General features: G+C 37.7%; 1 protein-coding gene across 26 annotated transcripts in view; it reads right to left on the bottom strand.

Annotated features, from left to right (window-relative positions):
* RABGAP1L (RAB GTPase activating protein 1 like) overlaps positions 1 to 25,823 on the bottom strand; it is a 261,321-nt gene that overhangs the window by 162,791 nt on the left and 72,707 nt on the right. For all 26 annotated transcript variants that reach the window (XM_086753424.1, XM_086753426.1, XM_086753427.1 and 23 more), the window contains one exon: positions 23,372 to 23,522. In XM_086753424.1, coding sequence (XP_086609550.1) covers positions 23,372 to 23,522 — 151 coding nt within the window. The remainder of the gene's footprint in view (positions 1 to 23,371; positions 23,523 to 25,823) is intronic.

The raw sequence follows: 25,823 nt of genomic DNA, 5'->3' as shown, positions 1-25,823 counted from the left end.
TTAGGCAAGTAATTAATTGTATACAATCTTGCTTTTTGAAAGGCCCCTAAAGTGTTAAAACCATCTTTAATCCTAGAGTTCCTGAGACTAGAAGACTGCCAGTGAAAATTAATGAATCCACAGAAAATGATCTCCAAGGTCATTCAGATATTATGCTGGCATTTGCTTTAAGTCTCTTTAAAAGTACCAGAATCTCTCTGATGTTTCTGATAGTCCTTGCTGTGTCTTCAGGAAGAATTTCAGACACTAGGAAAGAAAATTTCTCAATTCTGTAGCAGCAGTTTGAGAAAAAGCATTCTTTTTGGAGTTAATTTCCTGCTGTGCATCACCACGCCGTACAAAGTCCTTCTGATTTTATAACATCCCAGAATATTTCCGGCTATTCGTTCCCTCAGTCTATAAGCAAGAGAGCGTGGACGAAATGACTACTCTCTAATTCTTGGCTAAAGCAATAGAGCAGTCTCTCACCCAGGCGCATCCCGATCAGCCGCTACGATGCACCGCTCGGCAGGCGAGCCCCCGCGCCTGTGCGCGGCTGGAGCTTCTGTCGCTATTTCTCTCCTTCCCCCTTGAAATTATCGCTTGCACCTGAGTCCGCCCCGCCTCCTCCTCCTCCTCCTCCCCCTCCCTCTCCCCCCATCCCGCCCGCCCCAGCCGATGCGGAGGAGCCCGGCGCTGGAAAGGTGACCGGTGGCCCCGGCCCCCAGCCAATGGCCGCGCCGCGCCGCTGTCTCTAGGTAACGGCTGCCGGCCCGGCCCGGCCCGCCGGCGCCCCCCGCAGCGCGGCGCGGGAACCCGGCCCCCAACGGCCCCCGCCGGCCCCCAACGGCCCAGCCCAACGGCCCCCGCCGGCCCCGCCGAAAGCAGGCGGGGTGGGGTGCTCGGGGCAGGCGGAGGAGCCCCCAGGATACACACCCCAAACCCCAACCTTCACATCGGCTCCACCCCACTAGTCTTTTACGGCGAGACAAACATACAGACAGAGAGAATTTCAGAAGCCGCCATCATCGCCCAACTAAAAATGTTTAGTAAAAGTTACTCTCCAATTACTAATTTCACATGCATCTTTTATACACTGTCTGTAAACGTTTAGCTCGGTAAAATATTTGCTACGGTTCAAAACAGATTTACTTGCCTTGCTTAAAAGACAAAATTACAGTCCCCTAAAAATTAATTATTTTCATACTTCAGGCAGATTTATTTTAAAACTCACTTGCAACCGGTTTCAATACTGTACCAGTTTTTAATTGCTCCAACCGATTGCAAACATCGGTTTTAACACAAATACTTGTGAGTAACACATTATTTTTCAAAGCACAGATTTTTTAACTCAATTAACTGATCTCTCTGTTCACACAAATGGATGCTGTTGTTCCCTGATTAAGGACTCAGAACTTTTGTTTACTTCATGCTTCCTAAAAATAAAACCAGGAACAGAAGCACAACCCCCAAAGTTATCTCACATAGACACTCCATACGTCCTTAGACACAAACAGCAAATTTAGATACCAAAACACCAACCACAAAACAGTATTGTGGGCTACAGATCAGCCAAAGACGTGTCAAGAACGGTATCGGAGGCTTTAACAAAATAAGTCATTAGAAACTACAGCGCCTTAAATTTTTTTTAGTTCCAAGACAAACCATGGGCAAAATTTTAATAAGCTGCTCCTGGGTTAACATCTTGTATTTCGAGTATAGCCTGGAGCAAATATTCAAGGCTGAACGACAAGTCTGTAGAAACGTGAAGCAGCATAAAATGCAGCAGTGAGAGAGTGGTTTGCAATAACGGCGTGTGATAATTCCAAACTCTTCCATCGGGGGATTTAAGAAAAATATTAAAGTCACTCCGATACCTCAGAACTGTAAATGGCTGTGACAACAGATTTATGACTAAATTTAGTCCCCGAGTACAGCTTTAAGCCATAGCTACCCATACCACGGGCGGAACAATAGGAAGCAATTTTTATTCCTCCTCTTCCCACTCCTCCTGGGTGGGAGGAGGAGAACAAACAACGGTGTGCACAGGCATGGCAGCAACCAGTACGGCTCCCTCCCCTCCCGGGGCCAGTTCCTGGTGACCACGGGAGAAGAAAGGGCCAAAACATCTTAAGATGGACGTTAGAAAGTCCCGAAGACAAGAGGGCACGTTAGATAAGCAAAGGTAAAGCCTGCAATTAAGTGGATGACAAACTCCACACTCAGTGCATCCTGCTCCATACAGATTTGAATACTGGTGACTACTAAAGCTTGCAAACGTTACGGCAACCACCGAGTCACCTTGCTCACAGGTCAGATCCAGCTGGTGTACAAAAACCGCAGCGCCTATTGCTCTGTGCTCAGAGTACCGAACTCTGACAACAAGCACACACATCAGCCAAATATTTCAGTTCCTGCACAAGACATCCGGATACTGCTCTGCAGGTAAGGGGTTACAGAAAAATCAATGGCAACCTCTGCTGGTTGGTTTTCAGTGCAGGTAAAAAGCTCCCCTTTCATGAAATATAATTAAACGGGACAAACTGATTCAAAAGTAAGGAGATCTGAATTCTTAGTGGAAATATGAGCAGACTTCCTTCACTATCAAAAAAAAAAAAAAAGCCATGCTGCAAGCTGCCAGTGGCTTTATCACCTCAGCTACTCCCAACTCCTGGTGGCATTTTCTAAGCAGCAGCAGTGCAAAACTGCAACAGACTGATTGCACTAACTTGTACTGTATTTTACATATATTTGGAGGCAAGTGGAAATTAAAGCAGAAGCCAGCTAGTCCTGATGAAACTATGCCATTACAGACAGAACTTTATACAATGTGGCAATACTGGAATGTTAGATCAGAGGCAGCACATTAAAAAGCTACATGGAAAAAGTTTTCTATCTGTAGATCAGAGACACATTAAGGACCTCTGGTACAGTTTTATACAAACTGTGCTTCAGGATTTTTTTTATTTGCATATAAATAAAAAAGTGAGAAAGAAAACAGTTACGTTGGAAGAATTTAATGGCTCTCACCAAGGCAGTATTTTACAGGGTGCATAAATTCCACAGCTGGTTATCGCCAGCAGAAGGACTAAGCACTCTCCTTCGAGCTGAATAGAAGGAGCAATTCCACACCTTCTTTATAAATCACATCAGCTAGAAACAACAGAAGTTGCCATCCAAACCAGAAGAGTCACACCATAAGATCCTGCTGAAAACAGGAGATGTGGTAGGAAGTCCAGCTTTGTGTATGAAAAGAAAGCCTGTGAAAGCAGTGGTGATGTGTGTGACCCTGTAAGGAAACAAGATAAAGCTTCTCAGACAGAAAAAGGCCATACAAACGTAGATTTAGAAGCTCCAAGCAAGGAAACAATCTATTAGTCATTTCATCTATTCAGAAAGGAATAGGAGTATTTGTTTTCTAAATCTTTTTTTTGTAAGGCAATAGAAGCAATTCCTGCAATGCACAAAGAAGCGTCTCAGTCATACTGCTCATTTCTAGTTTGAAGTCTTTCGGGACTCTGTTAAAATATTGGATGGTCAGCTGGATTAAATGGACAACAATAATTTCTGTAAAATCTTTTTAAAAGACATTGATTAGAGCAGGGAGATGCAGCTGAGAGTGTAGGATGTGGAACACAATAGTTATTCACGTAGTTGCAGACCTGAATGACAATGTTGATATACATACCAGCTCCTTATCTTCTTTTCTTCTGCCCAACTTCTCTTTTCCTTTCTTTTTTTTTTTTTTAAGTATTACTTACTTTTATCCACTTTCTCCTTAGCCTATAGAACGAAGGTGTTTCTTCAGTTTGCTTTATTTTTATCTTAACTACCTCTCATATTTACTTGTCCACTACATCCTATGCACACCTTGGTTTTGTTCATAATGGCTCCAGAAAAATTCTGTTCTATAAAGCCTGCAGCTTGTAGTGCAGCTTAAAGAGGGAGAGGAGGAAGAAAAATCAGTAGTTGCCTTAAAAATTTTGTGTATGTGTAGTTGTTTTGGTTTTTTTTTTACATCAGACTAGTGTTTGAAGTTGCACTCTGAAGTCATATCAGTGCTGTAATTAAGGCAGAAATCAAGTGTTATTTGCTATTTGGAATATAAAGCCTCTTCCCAAAATCCACCCACCACGGCTGTCTATTTAAAAAACTGCCATGAAGAGGTCTAGCTTACATAGACTACACAGGAATTTTTACCCGAGTACAGGCATACAATATGAGATTTAAGAGGTATATGTGCATATAAACCCATTATTTTTTTCTCAAAATAATCTTATGACTTTTTAAACACTGGATATCACCTCTGGATATCACCTGGTCCAACACCCTGCTCAAAGCAGAGCCAACTTCAAAGTCAGGTCCAATGCCAAATTTAGGCCAGGTTGCGCTGCGTCCTATCCAGCAGTTGTGAACGTCTGCAAGGATGGAGTTTTCACAGCTTGCATGGCCCCTTTTCCAACGTGTGACCACTCTCATCATGACTCCCAGTATCAGCTCAGAATTTTTTGTGTTGCAGTTTGTCTTCATCACCACCAAGACTAAATATACTTGGGCCAGCGGTAAAAAACCCCAAAGTGTTAGCTCTGAAGGAAACTACAGTATCTGGTAGAAAGCTTAAACCAATGAACTATTTCTCCATCTGATAGTCTCATTTATCAGTTTTGCTATCACAGATCAGTTTCCTTCCCTTCTCCCATCCACTCCATGATCATAAAGAATGCCATAAATCACTTTACAACTCTATGGCCCACATACTCCTGTGACTGCAAAAAAAAAAGATCAAGTTATATGAGTTACACAGCTACATTTTTGAAATGCAGATGCTCTTGTGGAGCACTTACCTCACTGTTACTGGAAAAAGCCGACAAAAGCCTTTTCTGCATTAGAGGTGAAACTGAATTTGATGGCAGCAACAGAGTAGCTTCTATAAGGAGGGGAAAAAGGAAGGGGCTGGTATAATTTGGAGTGGAGGGTGGGGGAGTCAGGTAAGAGGGTGGAAGGAGACACTAGCTTTCTAAAAGGTCAAGGTATGTGAGGGATGTGGAAGGGAGCTAACGGTGCCTTTTTCTTTTACTACGACTCCAGCAGGCTCTGGCCCAGCTAGGTCCTTGGCTGGACTTAGAGACCTAGTTCTTTACCAATACTGTTTCTAATGAGGCAAATATTAGCCAGTGTCACATAAATGCTGGGTAATTAGGATGCTGTGATAGAGAACAAAAAACTGACAAAATATAGATTTTTTTTTTTTTTCTGTGTTATGGTGGATCAGTACAGAAAGAGGGGCATTCACGTTTCCAAGTTTATTGTGCAGTCCTTTCACGCTATTATTTAACAATTACATCAAATACTTCTAAAGTCTGAAACTTTTAAATTAGCTACTAACGTTATAAACGTATTTAATAAATACTAAGCAAGTTTGTGGAGTAAATCGCTACAATATCCCTTTAAACATTACTACCTGCGATCTGATGGATTAGATAGTTACTTCTCTGAATTTTATATTTAAGAACATTTTTCTTCAGGAGCAGCTTCCCTCAATATTATATTGATGCTCCTGTGACAAATGGAATTCACTTTACAAGCTCAATTTGGAGCAACAAATACCACCAAACCTCTGTGCCTCAAATAAAAAGAAATAAAACACCGTGCAATGAACTATCTATCACGAAGTAAATTTACCTCAGGAAAATGGTGTGAAGTCTAATGAATGATGATAATTAGCATTTTTCAGGAATTAAACATAGCATTTGCACTAAAAAACAGCACTTAAGCTGTGTACGGATGCTACCTACTGACTGACCCACACGATAAGAAAAGCACCACAATAAATGAAAACAGACAATGGAAAAATTACAAAAGTGTCTTAGGATGCTATAAAAAGAAAAAAATTAAGACACATGCCCTCTGACAGAGTTACACGGCTGCCACTAAAACTAATCCATCTGTCCTTAAATTACCAGTAGCTTAAAAAAAAAACCAGTACACTGGCAAAAGCATAGAGGCTTCTCACCTACCACTGCCCCAGGCATCCCAATGAAGGGCCCTGTTACGTGCACTGCTTTTCCTGTAGCTTCTGCTTTTGACTGCGTGACTAATGTTTAGTTAGTGGTTTGTGAAAGCACACTGTCAGTCTAAAAGAATGTGCATTTTGTTCGGAAGTGTCCCTCTGCATTTCAGCTACCACAACAAACCCATGTCCTATCCACGCAGCTATCCTAACATAAAACATGGCCTCTATGCATGGAAATACATTAGCGTGAATGGAAATGAACTAGCTATTAATTACACTGCTTTCAAGAGAAAATTAACATTTTTGGCTGCTAAATCACAGGACAAAGGTAGCAATTAAGAGAACTGTAAATGAAAAAATACTGAAATGTAGAGAATAGCTTGAATAGTGCAGGTAGTATTACCCTTTCTTTTCTTATGCGAATAATTTCTCGTATTTTAAAGTAATACTGTGTTTGTTAAAGTTTTTAGACTCATGTTTTCACAGAGTTGTGTTTTTACTAATACTTTTGTCTATGTCAAGCCAGGAATTACATCCCATAGATACTGGTATTCTAAAAGCGTATCACAACTGGGTACAAGAAAGTGTATGTTCAAAACAATTCTGACTTGGCAGAAGCATAAGCTCCGTCAGTATTAGTAGTAATTCTGTTTCAGCAGAGCTAGAATAACAGATGTTAAGGCTACTAAAATATCCCAAACACTACGATCCTCTACTTTGATTTTTCACATACTGCAAGCCAAAGAGTTCTCTTAAACTACAGCATGACCTTTTAAAAGGCAACCAATTTTGATTTAATGAGTTCAAATGATGAATAATTTACTGTAGTCTGGATTAGGAAGCCAAGATCTAAGGCCTGTGCAAAAGTAACTTCTAAGATATGAACACAAGGATCAAAACCATATTCACCTGCCAGCTTTTCAAAATCACAAGTTTGGATGTGCCAAAGAATAAAGTTGAGGTGCATGCAAATGTAACTTCCATTCTTCATCGCCTTTTAAAAATAAACGGACAAATAAAACCAGATGCACCCAATATTATTTCTTTAAATTCTCCAAAGAGCATCACCTCTTTTTCATCCTCAAAGCACTCCTCAGAACTTAATGCCAAGGCCACACATCTACAAACTACTCTACAATCAACACTGCATGCGCTTCCAAATCCTTCTCCATCTCAGTACCGTTCTTCTGAAACCTGTATGACAAAAACCTCCCCACCATAACCTCTGTCAACTTACTTTTAATCTGTGCTGAAAGCTATAACACAGAGGGCATTTGTGTGCAAAACTTTTCTTCTCAAAAACAGTTAAGACCCTTGAGAATTGTCCACTTCATTCCAATTGTCTTTTCTAAGTGTTGTGAACTGGCAGCTACCGTTATGTAACAAATTCACAGACACATGTCAGAAACAGATTCAAATCCACTTTTCATGGATGCAGCTTAGGTTAAATGCTCACAGTACATTCTCCCAGAGCATCTAGTCTAATCTAGATGGGGTGGCTGGAAACATGTGCCTAGTCACATGGACAACCTACGTTTATGATTTGCGTACATAATTGGCACATTCCACCCTAAACTTTTCCTTTAATAGATTTTTTAAAATAGCACTTCCTCAAGGAGAGAAGAGGTGGCTCAGAAAAACACTGAACAACTAGGATCATTTACGAGAAGAAGTCAGATGCTGGTGTAGACAAAAATCACTTGAGACCTAAAGATTCACTATTTGGTTTAGTGCAAGATCTGCTGAGGAGCAGGTGGTACTGATGTCAAATTTGGACTAGTAAATCCAATTCCACTATTTCTTGAGAACAATAAAGCTGTAAACAATCAAAGCAAATTGTGACTTTCAGAAGACTATCTTTAAACAAAGTGTTACTCGGTATTACTATTCTACCACTTTTGTGAAGAAATGGAAAAGAGGAACATGGAAAGGATATGGCATAAAAACTATTTATAAACTGACGCGTGGCACAATTTCTTTTTACGGATTTTAAGCTCAGCTTCATTTAGACCAACTTTTCCTCCCAGCTGGAAGTGCTAAAGAGGTATCACTTATATTCGCTTACAGCACGGAGCCTGTATCAGCACGCACTTGCAGCAATAACCATATATGAGAAAGGACCAGGAATAGCGTCCTACCAAGAGCAGTCTAGAGGGGAAGTTTTGCAAACCGTAGCTGTTGAAGTAGACTCCTGGCTAAGTCACAGACATGGAACCCAGCAGTGATAGATGCGTGGAAAATGTTGCTGAAAGCAAGAGTTACTGATTTCTTTTTTTTTCCCTAAAGTTAAAAAATTAGCTAATTAAAATTTATAAATTCATCTCACATCTGATAACTGTGTTTCAGGATTAATAACATCTAAATACATTCAACTTCCAATAACTAGCAAATTTTCTCTTAAATTAGTTTGATTGTATTAGATAATGAGGACATTTATATTTATAGCTAGAAACTGGCACATGTAAAATGTTATGTGAGCTGAGAAATTATTTTTTTTTCTTCAAAAAGAAATACCAAATCTGACATTATTTGCCATCTCTAAGGAAAAAAAAAAAACATTAAACATATTTTATTAATACTAAAAATAGGTTAAATATAAAGACAGCATTTCTGAGAGAATCTACAAATCCTTTTGGAAAGGACACTATCAGTGAATACAGAAGTCATGTCTGTAGATTAAGTTTAAGTCTAATTTCTTTCACTAATATTAAATTCACACACAAACCTTTTCCCTCTGCTCAAAATCGTAATTTGAAGCTAAATGTCAATCTCTTCATTCGTACATTTTTAAGATATATCACATACAACTTCCCAAAACTCAGCATATCAGCAGACTGAACTGAACACTGGCCTCTAACTGATTGACAGTACGTCTTGGAAGGGCCATCCAGGAAGAAATGGACGCACTGGGTCCTACCTGCTGTATCTGTGTAGGATGCTAGGGGCCATCAGTTTTATATGGCCACGAGAATTAATTTGGCTTGAAAAGGCACGCAGCACCTTTCCTGAACGCCCTTCTTCCCAGCATGTCTGTAATGTCTGCTGCAGCTGAGCATAATTTGTTCTTATACTCTTAATGAAAGATAAGATAAAGAATGACATAACAAAAATGGAGTTATTCACTGCAAAACTTAAACAGTAACCTTTAAAGCAATCTTACAGTAAGGAACAAGAGAACATCCAAACAAACAGAAAGAGGGATAGCTTTCAATAGCGTAAAGAAAAATGCTTCCCCTATCAGTAGAAGTTGCCTGTATCTTATTTATAGTCATTCCACATATTGAAATAAAGATACTGTAAACAACTAACAGTTATGGTTTTCTAATACATTAACCACAACACATAAAAATGAAATCCCAACAGCAATTTTCTACAAAGGAAAGGCTTCATACAGTGACTCGCATTAATTTTTTTGTCTGTTATGAAAACACTCAATAGTCAAAAAACTGCCATAGAAATGGAAGAAGGCTAGATTAAAAAAAACCCCCACATATATATATTTTTCAGCTTATGTTCTACCCAAAGTGGTCAGATGGGAAGAGCTTTGCTACATTTCCTTTCACCCCCAAAGAAGGTTCTTTATAAGACAAAGCAAAAGAAGTGAGGAAAAAATGGTCACATTCAAAAAGCTATATTTTATTGTTATGGCAACTGATGTGCTAAAAATAAAGAAATAAAGTTGTTATGGCAACTAGAATTTTAAAGGCAGTCAAAAGTAGAATAATCAAACATTCTGCTGGCTTAAAAATGTAATGTCTATGACTCAATTCTCAGAAAGAGCTTCAGAGACAAGTAGCAGTTGGGTTTTTTTGGATTATGCTTTGGAGATCATAATTAGTGTAAGTTTCAGCAAACTCTGCAGAGTACAAGGGAGGAAATAAAGGTGAACAGAAAATTAGTCATTCCAAGTTCTCACGGTCAGTAGGAAGAAACACACACCTCATGCCACTTACTTACATGTCCTAGTGACCTTACCTAGATCCATAAAATACATAAGCTTACAGCAATAGGACAGTATTTATGTGACTCATCACAATGATCGAAAGGCACTATGTAACTAAAAATTACTTAACAATTTTAAATTAAGTACTGAAAAGTTAGGGAATACTAAAATTCATCTGTCTGAAGAAGCAGAGTTCTGCCCCTTTATATGTACAGAATTATAAAGATTACTATAATTACAAGATCATAACATATTAAAATTTCTGATACGTGCTTGATCATCATTAGAGGGCTCGTAGCTATATAAGCACTTCCACGACAATCCTACAGAACTCACTGTCTCCCATCCAACACTTGTCAGATTGTCAAAATTGCTAGTTTAATTGAAAAATTAATAGGACTGTGTGCACTGTGAAATTTTCCAAAGCCCATACTCAGATAACCCTTAATTAATACTACGCAAAGTATTTAACAGATACTTCAGAGAATTATGACTAGAAACAGTAACTTATACTGGAAATATTTCCACTGGAACCATGTACATAGCATGTGCTAGCATCCCAGTGTAAGCTAATATTTCAACACACTTTGTGGCTTTTTTTGTCTTCACTGCAGCTAATCAAGGTTCCTATTAGTGTTACTCGTAACTCTTTCCTGACCCATAGCAAGTCTCTCAGCTCAGTCCACGAGAGTTTTCAGCATGCAGGAGTAGCATGGCCAAGAATACAGATCAAAGTCAGGTTCCTCCTTCATTTGTAACGCAGGGAAAACAATCAGATTAACTCCTTATTGCATACAAAAATCAAGAAGTGTACACTGGAAATTTAAACAACACACAAGGGAGTGCAGTAAGGATAACACAGACAAATTTAAGTATATTTTTGTAGTTCTGCTTGCCCAGCCTCAGTATTAATCCCTGAAGCTAGATACACAGTTAACTCATTCCCTCTTAAGCACCATATGAAGCCACAGGTATTTCTAGAGATGCAAATAATGTAGGAAAATATGTTAACTAATGAATCCGTGTCAAAGTTAACAGCTTCTGCAAAGGAAACTCCATGTACAACAGTCACTATACATGAATTTCCATCAGTCAGGATAAATCTTAGACATAAGATCTTTAAATCAAAGTTTTAGAAGTATCCTGTCTAATGCTTAGGCTAAAGGGGCCAGGCTGCATATTTTCAAGGTTGCTGACTCAACCAGCTACTGAAGACAACAGACATGCTCTTCTGAGCTTTCTATGAAATCGGTTTCCTCATTGTATAATATTTTAAAACTTAATGAAGTGCATGGTTGCCTGAAATGTAAGTCTTTGACTTCAAAGAAAATGTGGAGCAGTCCAAATATCACTCCACTTCACTGACAGCTGTGTCCATTGCTTGCATTCAGCATCTGGGGCTCACATGTCTTTTTATATCAAGTATAGCCATTCTGCACTGAAGATATTTATATATAAAAAAGCGTCCCAAAATAATATTTATTCTAACATTTGCAGGCACATTTTATCTCTAACATGTGTTTCTACATTTTCAGTTTTCCATAAAAGAAGAATTTGAGAACAATTTTCATAGAAAAGGCAAAGGAAATCCTGGAAGGTGTAAAAACAAAAACCAAAAGTGCTTTCTGAAAATACATTTACAAGTTCATGAAAGAAAGGTGGCATTGTTCTAAAAGGTACCTCTAATTCCTTTGCCATACAGGTTACAAGACGCCTACTTAATTAGACTGCAGTGTTACATTAACCTAACTAAGGCTATCTGAAGGCTGCCCCAAAAACGGCCTCACCTCCCCTTGCTGCCCTGCCCCAGCTATACGCTCCCATCTTGCCCCTTACAGCACACCTAGCGACAACGCAGCTACATAGAGAATCACTTTCATTGCTGGAACAGAGAAATGGAGGGAAGGAGGTTTCCTAATTAAAATCTAAAAATTACTACGATGTATCAGCGTTGCAATTGCTAGATAAAGTGCACATGGAACACACAGTAAAATAAACCTCTTCGGCAACCGCACCCCCCGTATACGATGATTTACTTTTAGATTCAGGCTGTATATTGTATTACTCAGTCAAAAAAAAAAGTTGTATTTTGAAGCTGGATTGCTTCTGAGACAAACCAGCCATACGAAGAGGGCTTTGTCATATGCAGCATATGATTAAAGAGCGTGAAGCTCCACATCATCAATATTCAGTTGTCAGTTTAAAAAAACAACTGATTAAAATTCACAACAAGAAAAAAAAATTCTTAGCTGCCAAAATATTTGGGTATGTCAACAGAAACGTACATAAAGGATTATTAGAAAGAGTATATGCACTAGCAGACTGCAATGGATCCCCTATTGGTTACTTTACCTCAGCAGCAGCAAATTTGCTTGCTGATAGGGGAAAATCACTCTTAATTGGTATGAGTATACTCATCACTACAAAGGGAAAAAAATATCTAACAGATACAGGCTGTAAAGATGATCTGTAGGTGTCTCATCTCTTTTGAAGCGATTAATGTAAAATGTACTTTATACCAGCTCAGCCCCTTAGAATAATATCCTAAAGAACATACGAATGATACTGTTTTATCCTAAAGAAGTCCTACATAAATTAAGGTAGCAAACTGTACCAGAATTCACCTCTGTATTAGATTCCAGTTTGAATTTAAGTGAAACATTCATCACTTCTGTATGCTTTAATTTCTCTACACATGCAGTTCAAGCCTTTCTGGTTTTTGTTCCTATTTCAATTATTGTGAATTGCCCATTGCTAGCTGCGCACTGCCGAAGTAAAAACTTGTTTTAATAAAATGTGGACCATCAGTACTGTTGTTAACAAAGGCATTTAAAGAGATTTTAACTGTGATTCTTTGGAGAAATAAAAAAAAAAGCTAGAGACAAAAAAAAAATACTTCTGGATCCTTTGATTCTTACTGTTCCTCTCTAAGCATTCAGAGTGCTCTGTTTATTTCTTACAGCATCAAACAAACATATTGAAACCAGCAATTAATAGTCTGGAAAAGGCAGTTTGCTCTCTTAAATAAATGTATTTAAGATTTTTTTTTTTGAAACCTTAACTTCAATAAAATATTCACAGGAAATATTACCTATTTCAAAGACTGACTTCTGCATCTTGCTCTGTGTAAGCAAGTACAGGACCCCAGACTGGGCTTTTAGAGAAAGCAGTTCCTGGTGGTTTGAAACAACCTTTCAAAAATCGCACAACAGAATCTACAGGCAAGTTGCTCTCAGCTTTAATTCAGACACAACCCATTCCAAATACAAATTACAGCCAGTAATTCAGATTTTCCAGATACAGTCATTTTTAGATAGAGTCACTGCATTTGCATACGCAAGCCACTTGCACATGCCAACGTGGCAGCTCAGCATCCCAGTGCCACACAATTGGCCACCTCATTTCGAAGTCAGACCGAGGCTCCCCCAAAATTCTTCTGAAGACCAACGTTACTGTTTGTTCACATGTGCAACACAGAAATCAGCGAGCCTTACAAATAAGACATTTAAAATCCAATGACTCTGATTTTCAGTGCAGTCTTCTGATTTCCAGTATGTGGATGCTATACGCATAACATCACCCAACCCCTCTCACACTAACTGCTCCAGTAACGTACAAACCCCGTGTTCTGTCTTCCTCTCACCTTCAACGGCTCCAGACCTTGAGTAACGCAGCCTCCTGAATGCCAGTTATGCAACCTTTGTTTGAAAGCAGGGGATGGTTAGGAAGAAGTGAGCTTTAGATGAAAGAGTAATACTTAAAAAATACAAGAGCAGGTTGATTGTTGTTTTTTTTAAAAAAAAAAAAGTTCTGGGAACTGCCGCTCGCTTGCAATGGTCCACATACATAACAATTTGCTTATCTGAGCAGTGCCCTGTGCTGCAACAGATAGATGCACACACACAGAATGAATATGCATTACACAAAGACAACACACACTGCAGAGCACTTCAGAAATGAGCCCATTTTCCTCAGTGGTGTAGAATACCATTGTTTGAAACGTCTTCTTACTATGGCTGCTCTTTCAGCATCAGCATCATTACTGCTACAGGAAAACGGAACACCTATTCACAAACCAATATTCAGATTACACTAGGATACTTGGTAATGTTTTACCTACAAAGGAGTATCATGGATTTTTTAAAAAAGCTCTGAGGTGCCAAGCATTTACCAGAACTACCAGCTATTACCGCACACTCTATTGAAAAGAAATAGTGAGACACAGACATCCCCCTGCTCCATCCTACCCAACAAAACACTTTTTATCCGCATCAATATACATATATCCGGAGTCTATGAGACTATCAATTTTAATATAAATTCTTCCACTAACCATCATTTAAAGCTATTCAGGCTGTAATACTGCTATTACCCAAGGTTTTATTATTCTGTTTGAAACGATGGGCACTATGCTCCCCTGTTTTAGCAGAGAATGGATTATAAATTCACACAGACAAAACAGAATGTGGTCTCCAAGAGTGCAAATGCAAATCTCATTTGCAGTCTACTCTTCAGAGCAAATGTGTCAATTTATGTGACTTTTAGAGCCAGTAGGTCATACAAGGCCCCAGGAACTGTATTGTGAGTGTCATTTTAGTGCTATCAGAAGTGGTTATGTATGAAAAGAAATTGTAGGAAAATTCTTAACGTGGCAGAACTTTTCATAATTTTATGCAGGCCTTGACAAAAATATTAGCAGCATTATTTTCCACCTCAAATATCATACATGAAAGTTAAAATTAAGATGACATAAAAATAAAAATTACTAATGGATGCTACTCCTTTCTTCCCTGAAGAGCTGTCATTAAATTGAAGAATTTCTTTGAAGATTAAGAGTGAGCACAAGATTCTCCCTTTTGTGGAGACAAAATTGAAAGATTTTCTCCAGATGAGCTCTCAATGAATCAAAACTTGGCAAATTAAATTCACCTTAGGGACATTTTATTCTTTATAAGAGTAATATTAACATTTACTATAAACTAGGTACCCTGGTACATTCATAATAAACGAAACCTTTTATGTGAAGTCTGAATTTAAATTAAGCTATTTAAAGAATTAAACTTCTGTCAACGTCTGCTCTTCAGAGGCAATATTTTTTCACTGATTTCTAATAAGTATTTTCAGTTCATATATACTTTATTTTTCCAAAGTATGCAGCATCACTAAAATAATTCAAACAAGTGGAAGACTAACCGTCAGCACTAACAGCTCAACTTCTACCAAAAATGAGGCATCTGGTCAGTCCAACCAGCATATGATCTGATTTTGCTCTACAAAGCACATTAAATTATAAAAATATCAAGAATCGACTTGCCATGAAATGAACAACCTCAGTTTAAGAGAAGTGTTCAGTAAAAGTTATCCTATCCTTACCCTCTAGAAAAGGTGGGAAAAAGTAAAACCTAAGAAACTACCTATAAATAAGGAATTTAAAAGAAACATGAACCTGGAAAAGCTGCACATACATCTCAAAGTAATCAGTTCTCAAAGTGATCATAAGTTATTTTGCTTAATATCTATATTTCTCATTTAAAATGATGTTAATTGATTCTTATATAATAGGATCTTTTATAACGGATTAGCATACAGCTATATCATTCTTGACATCTAATCTCTCTAAAAGTTAAGGGAGACCATTCCTAATTAGTAGAGAGAACAAATAAAGATGCAAAGAAAAAACTAGAACAACAAAACTATAATAGATCCGCATTTCCAAAACTTTTAAACTTGTATTGCTGGGAAATTTGTTGAGTGCAAAAAGATGGGCATGCTGTCTTTCTAATATTTGTAATCACACACTGGGCAAGGTACCATCTTCAAAGAATTGAGGATGCTTTCTTGCAAAAGGGAGGACCTTTATCATTTTCAGCAGGCTATTTGCCATAACCACATGGCCAGAAGAAATGATGGTAGTCATACTGGTTTTGGCTGGAGTCCACAGCAGTAGTCTATCTGGAAATACGAGAATGCTTCACTGCATAGACACATTTTTTAATAACTGCTGCAAGAAGAAACCCACACATTACACGCTCCTCTTGATATTCTCACGTTGTTTGTGACCAGAGTGCTTAACAGACTGAATGAAATGGGTCGCTCCCCACTGTACTGTGCACAGAACATGACAGTCATTCTTTGCTACATAGAAGCATAAACTCCCCCATTTTCAGTTAGGACAAACAGATGCAGCATTCCGAACACAAATATTTGCTACAAAAATACTCTAATGTTTCAGTCCATTAACCAACCTGCTGTGGCAGCTGGTGAACAGTCATCTTTTTAATTAGACACCCTTACTGATTAATTAGTCTTGGAACACTGAGCAGTGGAACTCTGCACGATGCCATTGGGACAAAAAAAATATTCCTCTTCCTAGTGCTAACTTACTATCCTTTGGAATTGCTGCAAATAACAGGCCTGATTAATTTTCTATTCAAACAAAAATACCCTATGTAAGTAATTCTCTCAATCCACAGCTAAACTGTTTAAACTCAAGTGTTTCACACAAACTAAAAAAAAACAAAAACAAAAACAACAACAAAAAAAAACCACAAAAAAAACCCAAACCACAAACATGGTATGAAGGCACCAGTTTAATCCTATTTGCATTGACACAGTGGCTCATTTGTAACCTCGTCCACTTTCCATTTACTAATTATGTGAGCAACCTAGCAATAAAAATCAAAAAGCCAAGTAAATATTAAGTATGAAGCAAAGAAGGAAATACCTTATCTCATCTGAACATTTCTGGTAACTTCAAAGTATAAAAAGTAAATACTTTTCTACATTAGATTTACATGAAAGTTGATCTTTACTTTAGTCCTTTAAGACCAGTTTGCAGATAGATGCACCAAGGAAAACAGATAATTAAAGTTAATTCAGTGCGTGGAAAGACTGTACTGAAGCAGACGATGAAACTTCAACAATGGTACTTGCTATTTTTCGCTATCCTAACTTTTAACTTTGGACAAGAGACCACTATTACACCTTTGGGAGAAGAGATGATACAGACATCCATTTATAGGCCTTCTCATAGTCCTACCACTATGAAAAAGTTCCTGTTGTCAGAAAGTGCTTATAATAATTAAATACAGCCACGAAAGAATTTTAAAAGTTTTTCTCTACTGTAGCTCTTCCTTTCTGTAGAGGCTTGTAACAGAAGTGTTAAGACTGATCCGATGCCTAGCCAGTTGGAGACCCATAGCAAAGCTACAGCACATCGCCCCTGCCACCAGGAAAGCAGGCTGGGAGCCACAAACCCACCCGCAATGAGGAAAGAGAGACAAAGAGCAGCAACGCTGCCCAGGTTTACACACGCTGAAGCCAGCAAGCTTCTGAGGGAAAAGACCACACCATGAGAACTGTTTGGCTCCTAAAGAGTACCGAAAACTTGTCAAAAACCAGTTTGTTATCACTAACGAAGAGAAACCCAAGAGATGTAGGGATGACTTTGCAGCCAGCATCCCTCGTCCTCCGTGTCACACACAACTGATCCTGGCCGAGGCAGCTGAACACGTGCACCGTACGGCTTGTGACTGCATGGATACAAGAAAACTAGTGCGAGTAACATATACCATGTAATTCCACCAGTGTACTGCTTTGATTTGCCATCATTTACTGTTCTTTTCAGCAAACAAGTGCTAAAGATTAATTTTGTACCTGGGCCTGCAAAACTTCTAAAGCAAAGAGGTCTCCAGAAATCTGAAACCTTGTGTTTTTTTCTTTTTGCTTTATAATGAGAGGATTTGTCTTGTAGGAATGAGAAATAATAATACTGGTCCAAACACAACAGATCAACTACATATATTAGCTCTAAATTGGTTAGATTTCATCTAGCCCAAAAAACAATACATCTGCTCCATCTTCTGCAGCAATGGAATGTACTTTCATGTAATTGGTCCCTACTGCACGAGAATTATACCTCTGTGTCATTAGTGCCAATTTCAAATTATTATATTATTGAGATAAATTATTTTAATGATATGACAATATTTAAACCCCAAATCAATGCCTCTCATATTTGCTTCAGACTTTGGAAGAATTCTTAGGATTTTCACTCTTCTGCAGAGTGGTTTGAAATGTTACTGGCCCAGACGCAAAACACTATTATACAGTCAGCAGACAAGGCTATTTTTTGATCAACTCTTCTGAAGCCTGATCTTTTAATTAGTTATTATCTCTAACTGTTCTGGGCACATGCTCATATTGCCAAAGGAAATTATGACAATAAACAAATAATCTTATTTTTGGTTCTCTTACAAGTCATTTGGAAGGACGGCCATTTAGTTTTTAAGACCTTCAACTCAAAGGTCCATCTTCCATCTCAGACACCCACATTCACATGCAAACTTCCATTGCTTTTGAGTAACATAATACCACCAACATCTACTTTATCTGAAACCAGGTTTCTTTTTCTGATCATACTTTTTAAAATAGTAGTAACAAATTTAAAACAAGTTTAGTTTTCTTATACCAGAGTAGCAGCATTTAAAAGTAGTCTATATATACCACTAGATGAACTTTATACATGCAGCTCATTTCTTAGGGGAAATCAAGTTGTAAACTGAAACTCTTCTTTATGAAGAAATTATACATTTATCAATCATAAATCCTGCCTTAAAATGGTCCATGCAGAAGTTTTCAAACTATAGAATGCAAATGACTGCCTTCTTTTTCTTCTTTCATTATCTGACTTACGCAACTGCATGAAACCCTGACAGGTGTTATTTTCTAAACTTAGGAAGAAGGACTTGAGCATAGGTAATTTCAAGAGTCATCAATAACAGCACTGCAAAACAGGCACCTGGTCCGTAACACTGAAAAGGATGGAAAGAAGCCCCGCTCTACAAATTTAGCAGTAAGAACACACACAATAACAAAATAATCTAAAACACAAAAGTTAAATGTTAATAATGTTAATATTTTGTTAATAATATATCTTAAGACGTAATAAATAAAACATCTGTCCCAAATGAGATGCAACAGGTCTTCTACAGTAAGTTGCTTTAGTACTTAAGTCAAGTGACAGATTTCTCATGATTTATACAATCGACAGTGCCTGACACTGAAAGGGACAGTGTGGAGTAATGGCAGCAGAACGGGACAAGGTGGAGCATAACTGTTGCTGAAGACCGTTATCACCCACCTCAATTTTAAATGGGGCAAACTGTGGCTCAAAATATACCTCATCATGGGAAAAATTCATCTGAGTCTCTTGAGAGGAACCAGTGAAGCTGAACATGAAATTATGTCAAGTAGGCAGGAGAAAAAACTCTATGAATGAAGTGACCCTAGCTTATGCATCACTTTCTACTTATCTTCTTTTAACAAATGGATCTGGCATGCTTTTACAAAGGCTCTATATACAAATATCAGCATCACCCCTTCATTATCCTCACACAAGTGGAGTTTTCTCACTCTGATTTGCATTTGTGTTTTCCTTAAAATAAATAAATAAATATATTTTTATATATATATATATAAAATATCTCTGCTAGGGTATCTTTTATTTTCCTCTTTCTTTACTGTGCTATGTGCAGCAGGGTCAAAAGCCTACAGCACACATGCCAGAAAGGTAACTAAGGCAGATTTTGATTGTCATACAGTACAGATTTACATATATGTCAGAAATGAAGCAGCTGCCAAATCACAACTCCTACACTCTAAAATTGTATGCAAGACTTGCTATTGTGCTCCAGTCAAAATTTCTGAGAGGCTCATGGTAATCACAAAGCTGGAACTCAGCAGGAGACATAGGATAGAGCAAGATAGTGCTTGTCAGTAAGAAACTACTTGTGAGAGCAGTATTTTCTTCTCCCTTCCCTGCTGGAACTCTGAACTCAGCTAGAGATGGGAAATGTATCAGCGTGTGAATGCTCTGATACAGGAAAAGAAACAGCTCTCTAGATCATTCTTGACAGACTGCTGACCTCCAGTGCAGAGGACTACAGGACATGCTTTTTGGAGAAAATAAGTATGGCATCGATTTTTCTAAATAAGACAGAGATATTATTTTGCTTTCCGTGCTGAATTGAAACACTAAAACAAGCCCCAAATTACTCTCTCCTACAGAACACACTGAACAAAACGCTCCTCTAACTGAAAAATACTGCAGTAGATGTCAGAGCTTTGCATGCAGATGGATATGCATTGTATAACATGCACACTAGATCTGTTAAGTGTTGTGAATAACAGTTGGCCAATCTAACATACTGCTTCTGCACAAACCGCATGCAACTGGCGTAGAACAACAAATGTGTCTGTATCAGGGTCTCTAAGGTAAATTTAAATGTTTGGACTGCTATCATTCAGTTCATCACTAGGAACACAGTTTTGCCCTGCCAACAATACAATTCTCCTCCTCCACTAGCAGTTTCACAGGAGTTAACCAGCAACACTGTAGTAGTCTTAAAGCTTCACTTTTTAACACGTTTATATCTGTTTCCCAGAAGAGGTAGCCATAAATTAGGTATCATATGTTCAATACTAATCATGCCAGCTACCAGGTTCACCTTTTAAGCTATAACAGTAAAATGAGTTTTCAAGATTTGTTCCTCAAGTTAGGCCTCAGAAATTTCTTTAGGAAAAAAAAATCCTTTAGATCTCATATAACCAAAGAAATCACAGATGTCAAAGAAGCTTTTAAAGCCAAGCCTCATACAACAAAACTGACCAGCACCCCTTACCTTACTGACAAGCACTGACTAACACTATATTAATTACGACAGTACTCTATAGCATTTTGCTATACAGTTACATAGTTTAGCCATGTTATTTTGATCACCAGACAAAAAAAAAAAAAAAAAAAGCCCAAATTGCACCTATATAAACTTACTCCCTTACAAATCCCTGGGTGCAGAGATTTTTCTAGTGATTTCCAAGTGAGGTACCACTTGCTACCTCAACTGGCCATTCAGCTGAACGCAGGTAAGGCTGGATGACCAGAATGGGGAAGGAGCTGGGGCACTGGGAGAGCAGGCTCTTATGAAAGAGCTGTTACAATGCTAGGAGACAGAGCAGCATGGGACAGTGTTACAGGAGGTTCGAGGGAACTTGGCAGCAATAGAGAGCTGTTTCAGGGAGACAGCTGTAGCAGGGGCAGTTGTATGAGAAGCTAAGAAGATAGTGGGTCAAGTTTGCAGATGTTACTACCACCTCCTACTTCTTGTATCTCAGCAGACTTTATTCTCAAGACTGCAAGTGCAGAATGCTGCCACCTCTAACCACCTAGGAATGTCTTACAGAAACATGCTCAGGAATGCACAGGCTTACAGAATATACTACTGAAGTGGTCAAGCCACCTACAAAAATCTCCAGCCTCCACAAGTGAGCCTAAACATGAGAGAGATGTTAAGCAGAATGGCCAAAATACAAGGAGACAATTAATCTGTTTAAACATATGAATAAACTGAAAAAAATCAAGATAAAAGCTACGTATTTGATGGAAGAATAAATAATCACAGAAAAAATAAAGTACATGTTGGTATATTGGGATGGTAGCATACAAACAATGCAGAAAAATCAGTTACACTTTTTCATACCGGAAAAGCAAGTGAATAATCATGAATACGCAAATAACTCGAAGTTTCACATGCATATTATTACTGACATGCATAAGACAGCACTACAACAAAGCTTGCAGCAGGATTCAGAGAATACACGTTCCTCTCTTTCTGTCTCTCTAAAATAGCTTCACATTACCAACACACCAAAATGAAGCTGAAAGAAGTTCTGTTCAGACATAAATATCAGATAATAATTCATTTAAAAAATTAGCTGAAAAGTTTTTCTGGAGTGCCCAATATTAACTATTCCTAAAAACGGGCTGTAGCCTTGGTTTGGCATAGACTCTCTCCTGTGCATTTCTTTTCATGAATCCTTTCATGCAATGTATGCCAATGATGTGATCACCAGCAGTTACATACAGTCAGACTATAGAAGAGATTTTGCAATTTCAGAATAAAAGTGATTTACTTCAGAAAAAAACCTGAGCTTGCATAAATACTTCAGTTCAGAATAGGATTTAATTTTCTAGTCTGTAACAGTATAGTACTTCATATTAAAACAGTATGCAATATCATCTTCTAAAATATACGTCACTGTAATATTTCTATCATGAAAAGGCCAAGTGTAGCAAGGTATTTTTAAGGCATGAGGCCCTAGCGTCAAGATAAGGTTTGCATTTTAGAAGTTTTCCACTCCCTCCTCCGCTGTGAAACAAACATCTCCCCACTTTTGGAAAGCAAGAGCAAAATAATGGAGGTGGTTTTGATGCAACATTCAGCTGACAGATGTCCTGTGAATGGTTTCTAAGGAAAATATAACTCCAGCTACAACGTCAGAAAGAAAAATTTGCACTATCAAAACATCCTTCTTTATTGGTAAAGGAAAAAGAAGCCATGAGGACACATCTCACTCTGGGGACGCTTTTAAACTTTACAAACATACCGGGTAGGTCAAGTTAAGAGGACAAGTATCAAAAAGATATGACAACTTTATGAAAGGAAATTTTTACTAACAACATCTACCCTAGAACTACTGTATGGACAGATGATTCATTTCCTAGATAACAAATCCAACACTTTGTATAAGCAACATAAAATTATCTTATCCATTTCTGACATTACGAATATTTTTGAGACTGCTTTTTTCTCAGAGTGCATTACTACCCTGCGACAAAAAGAATTTTAGAACTCCAAATAGTTAGATTACCTCCTGACACTGCAGAGAGCTTTAGCTACTACAACACAGTGGTTTCTCAGTCTTTCAATCACAGCTATAAGCAGTTTGGAACATCTATGACCGCAACTTCTTACGATGTTTACTGACTGCACTGATGACATTAAAATGGGAAGAGATTCCCGATACGATTCTCCTCTCAAATCGCTCATATGGCAAGGAGACTGGTTTCCTGCTAGGTAAAAATTTTTCAAGTATTTTTTGTCAAATAAACAACAAAACAAGAAATACTCAGCTTTGTAGGGTTTTGTTTGGTTTTAGTTTGCTATTTTAAAACTAAAAAACCAGAAAATTAAGGCATACAGAGAACAGAAACTGTTGCAAAAACAAAGTGATGAATTTGAGTTTATTAAAAACAAACAAACAAAAAAAAACCAAAAAAAAACCCCAACCAAACACTAAACACCTGAACAAGCTGATGTGCTTATTATCATCACGGCAAGTGAACAGAAAGCTAAATGTCAAGCATTACTACAAATATAGGTCAGCAATTTCTATTGTTAATGCCATTCAGCAGGTACCCGTGGCAGGAGGTAAAGTCACCTAATCACAATTTCAGTTGCTTAAAACAAGTCACACTGTTTCACTCTTTTGCTACTTTGCCACTGAATAAAACTGCTGCTCAGTACAATTCGTTTTAACCAATGGGGAAAAAAAAAAAAAAAGAAACAAAGAAAGAAACAAAAAAAAAAACCACTTACCATTGTGATGAGAACTCTGTATTTATCCAGCATGGCCTGGTTGTCATGGCATCCTGCCAGCAACTGCCAAACCTCTGCCCTTAGTGCTTCTGGAACACCGCTTTTCACCAGGGTAGATAATCCGTTTGGTCTCACAACAAGATTATTGTGCCTGAGAAACAGACAATCATTTGCCTATTATACAAGAGTAGAAATCAAGATTAAAAAAATATTTAAAAGTTTTTCAACTTTCCAATGTTATTTTGAAAAGTACAGTCGGCAACTAGCAAGATAAACTTCTCTTCCACTGGTTACACAAATTAGTATTTGTCAGAGGAAAAGCAAAAATTCTGCAAGGATTTACAGTAAGAACCAGTGGCAAAATGGTTTGATATCCAAATTCTGTAGGTTTGGAGAAATTAATGAAAATTAGAACAAGAAACAATTGCAGAAATTGAATTAAACTGGCAAATGAAGAACAATTTTAATTGAAAGAGAAAACTATGCCATCTGTGCAGAGAACTCAATTTAAATATTTGTTCCACATATACATTCAGCTTAGGTTAAGAAAAGGAAATGAAAAATAACCTAAGCTGTATAGAGAAATAAATTTTGGAAAATAAACAAAAGTAAGTTTTCAGCGTATTAACACGAAGACTGAACTTCGAGTTTTACACTTAATGCTGGGAGTATCTGCAAGTCCCACAACACAGTAACACTTGCCCATTCCTTGGTGAAATCCCGCCATTCCAAATAAATCTGCCTATTAGTCTGAGTTAGTGTTTTACTGTGTTTGTACACACTGCAAGAAAAGTAGGAAGACAATTGCAGGATGATTTTTTTATTTTCCAACACTGCATAATTAATCCTACAGAAGTTGGTATATAAAACCATGTAAAGGCTGTGTTTAGACAGGTTGAATACTAAAGCTGTGGTTTTCAAAAATCAGCCAGTCCCTGAGCCCGGACATTGAGGATAAAATCACTGCACATGCACAGTATTGCAGAACTTCCAGTCACAGATGTTTAAAAATCCTTTTTGAGTAATAGTGTTTACTGATCTAGATCAAACCTCACTTTGACTTATTATGACAATTTTCATAGCAATGCAGCAGAAAGACTGCGTGAATTGACTTTATTCTTTCTAAGGTAGGAAGTTCTTTGCTCTGTTATTGTTTTGACCATTGTTATGTTTACTGGAAAGAGACAAGTGAGAGTGGCAGTTCACCCAATGCTAGCAAGCTGTGATTAAATTAAATAACCTGCAATTTGAGCCTCAATTTTAAGTAAATGTTTAGAATACTCTTTCTTTGAAACAGGTCATTAAGATGTGAAGAGTTTAACACTACGGTTTAAATTTAAAAGGTGCTCTAAATAAATTTCTTTTTCCCATACTCAGAGAATGATATCTCAATTTTTCCAAACGACTTGAGAATTTAAAAAAAAAAAAAGAAAGTGTGATTATGTAATGCCCTTATTCTTTTAAACATAATAATTATTTTAAACTTTAAATGTGTAGTGCAACAAATGTGATTTCAAACTTTATCATTCAGTTAGTCAAATTAAAACCCAACTAAGTCCCTTTTCTCTTCTTCAGTACATTTTGCAGGAAGTCACATTAGACTAATGGTCTTGTGACGGGAAAAAGTTAGAAAGAAAATACAATATCCACAAAAATACTAAAAGGACTAGACACACTAAGTTGCTACAGAATTATGAAATACACACTCAAGAATAAATAAATAAAATATATCAGAAACTTAAAGCTGAAGTTGTGTGAAAACAAAGCATTCCTAGCACACTTCAAATCAGATTAGTTTGGTTATTACAGGGATTTGGTCATACTTCTTACATATGAAACACAGAATGCCTTCTCTGAGGACTCAGCAAGCAAATAAAATGAACAGCTAAAAAGGTGCATTCCCATACAAACGTAACGGGGAATTTTTCAGCGACACCAAGAAAACAATACAAGTAGTTCATGGCAACAACTAACAGATATGCACATTCCATGCTGTAATACCATCCTTACTACTAAACATTTATAATTTAGAATTAAGCGTGCTACAGAACACCAGATTTTACTGGATTTGTCATATATTTAGATAGGTTTATGGTAGAGGTAATACTTTAGCAAGATTAGTCCATGCAGTACAGCATAACTTTGTAACTTTAACAGACAACTTCTCAGTTTTTGAACGTCTATTTGGGAAACAGCTTGATTATTAATAATCCTTGCTCTGTGTTCTACAGTAATCAACAAATACACATTTTCCCCTCCTTTGTGTAGAAGCCCAGGGACCTTACATTCCTAGACACTTTGTGACACCTGCTTGGCCAGACTATAAAAGAAACAAGCATAAAATACAAGCTTGTCTTATGCTAGTCTTATCCTTTAGCACATGGGGAAAAAAAATTGGTCATTCGTGGATGCTGACATCTTTACTTTGGTACAAAGTGCTGTAATTCTCCTG

Source organism: Chlamydotis macqueenii, chromosome 8, assembly GCF_036417535.1.
Source record: "Chlamydotis macqueenii isolate bChlMac1 chromosome 8, bChlMac1.mat, whole genome shotgun sequence".
NCBI classification, from domain to species: Eukaryota; Metazoa; Chordata; class Aves; order Otidiformes; family Otididae; genus Chlamydotis; species Chlamydotis macqueenii.
This window is presented reverse-complemented; position numbering and strand designations above follow the sequence as displayed.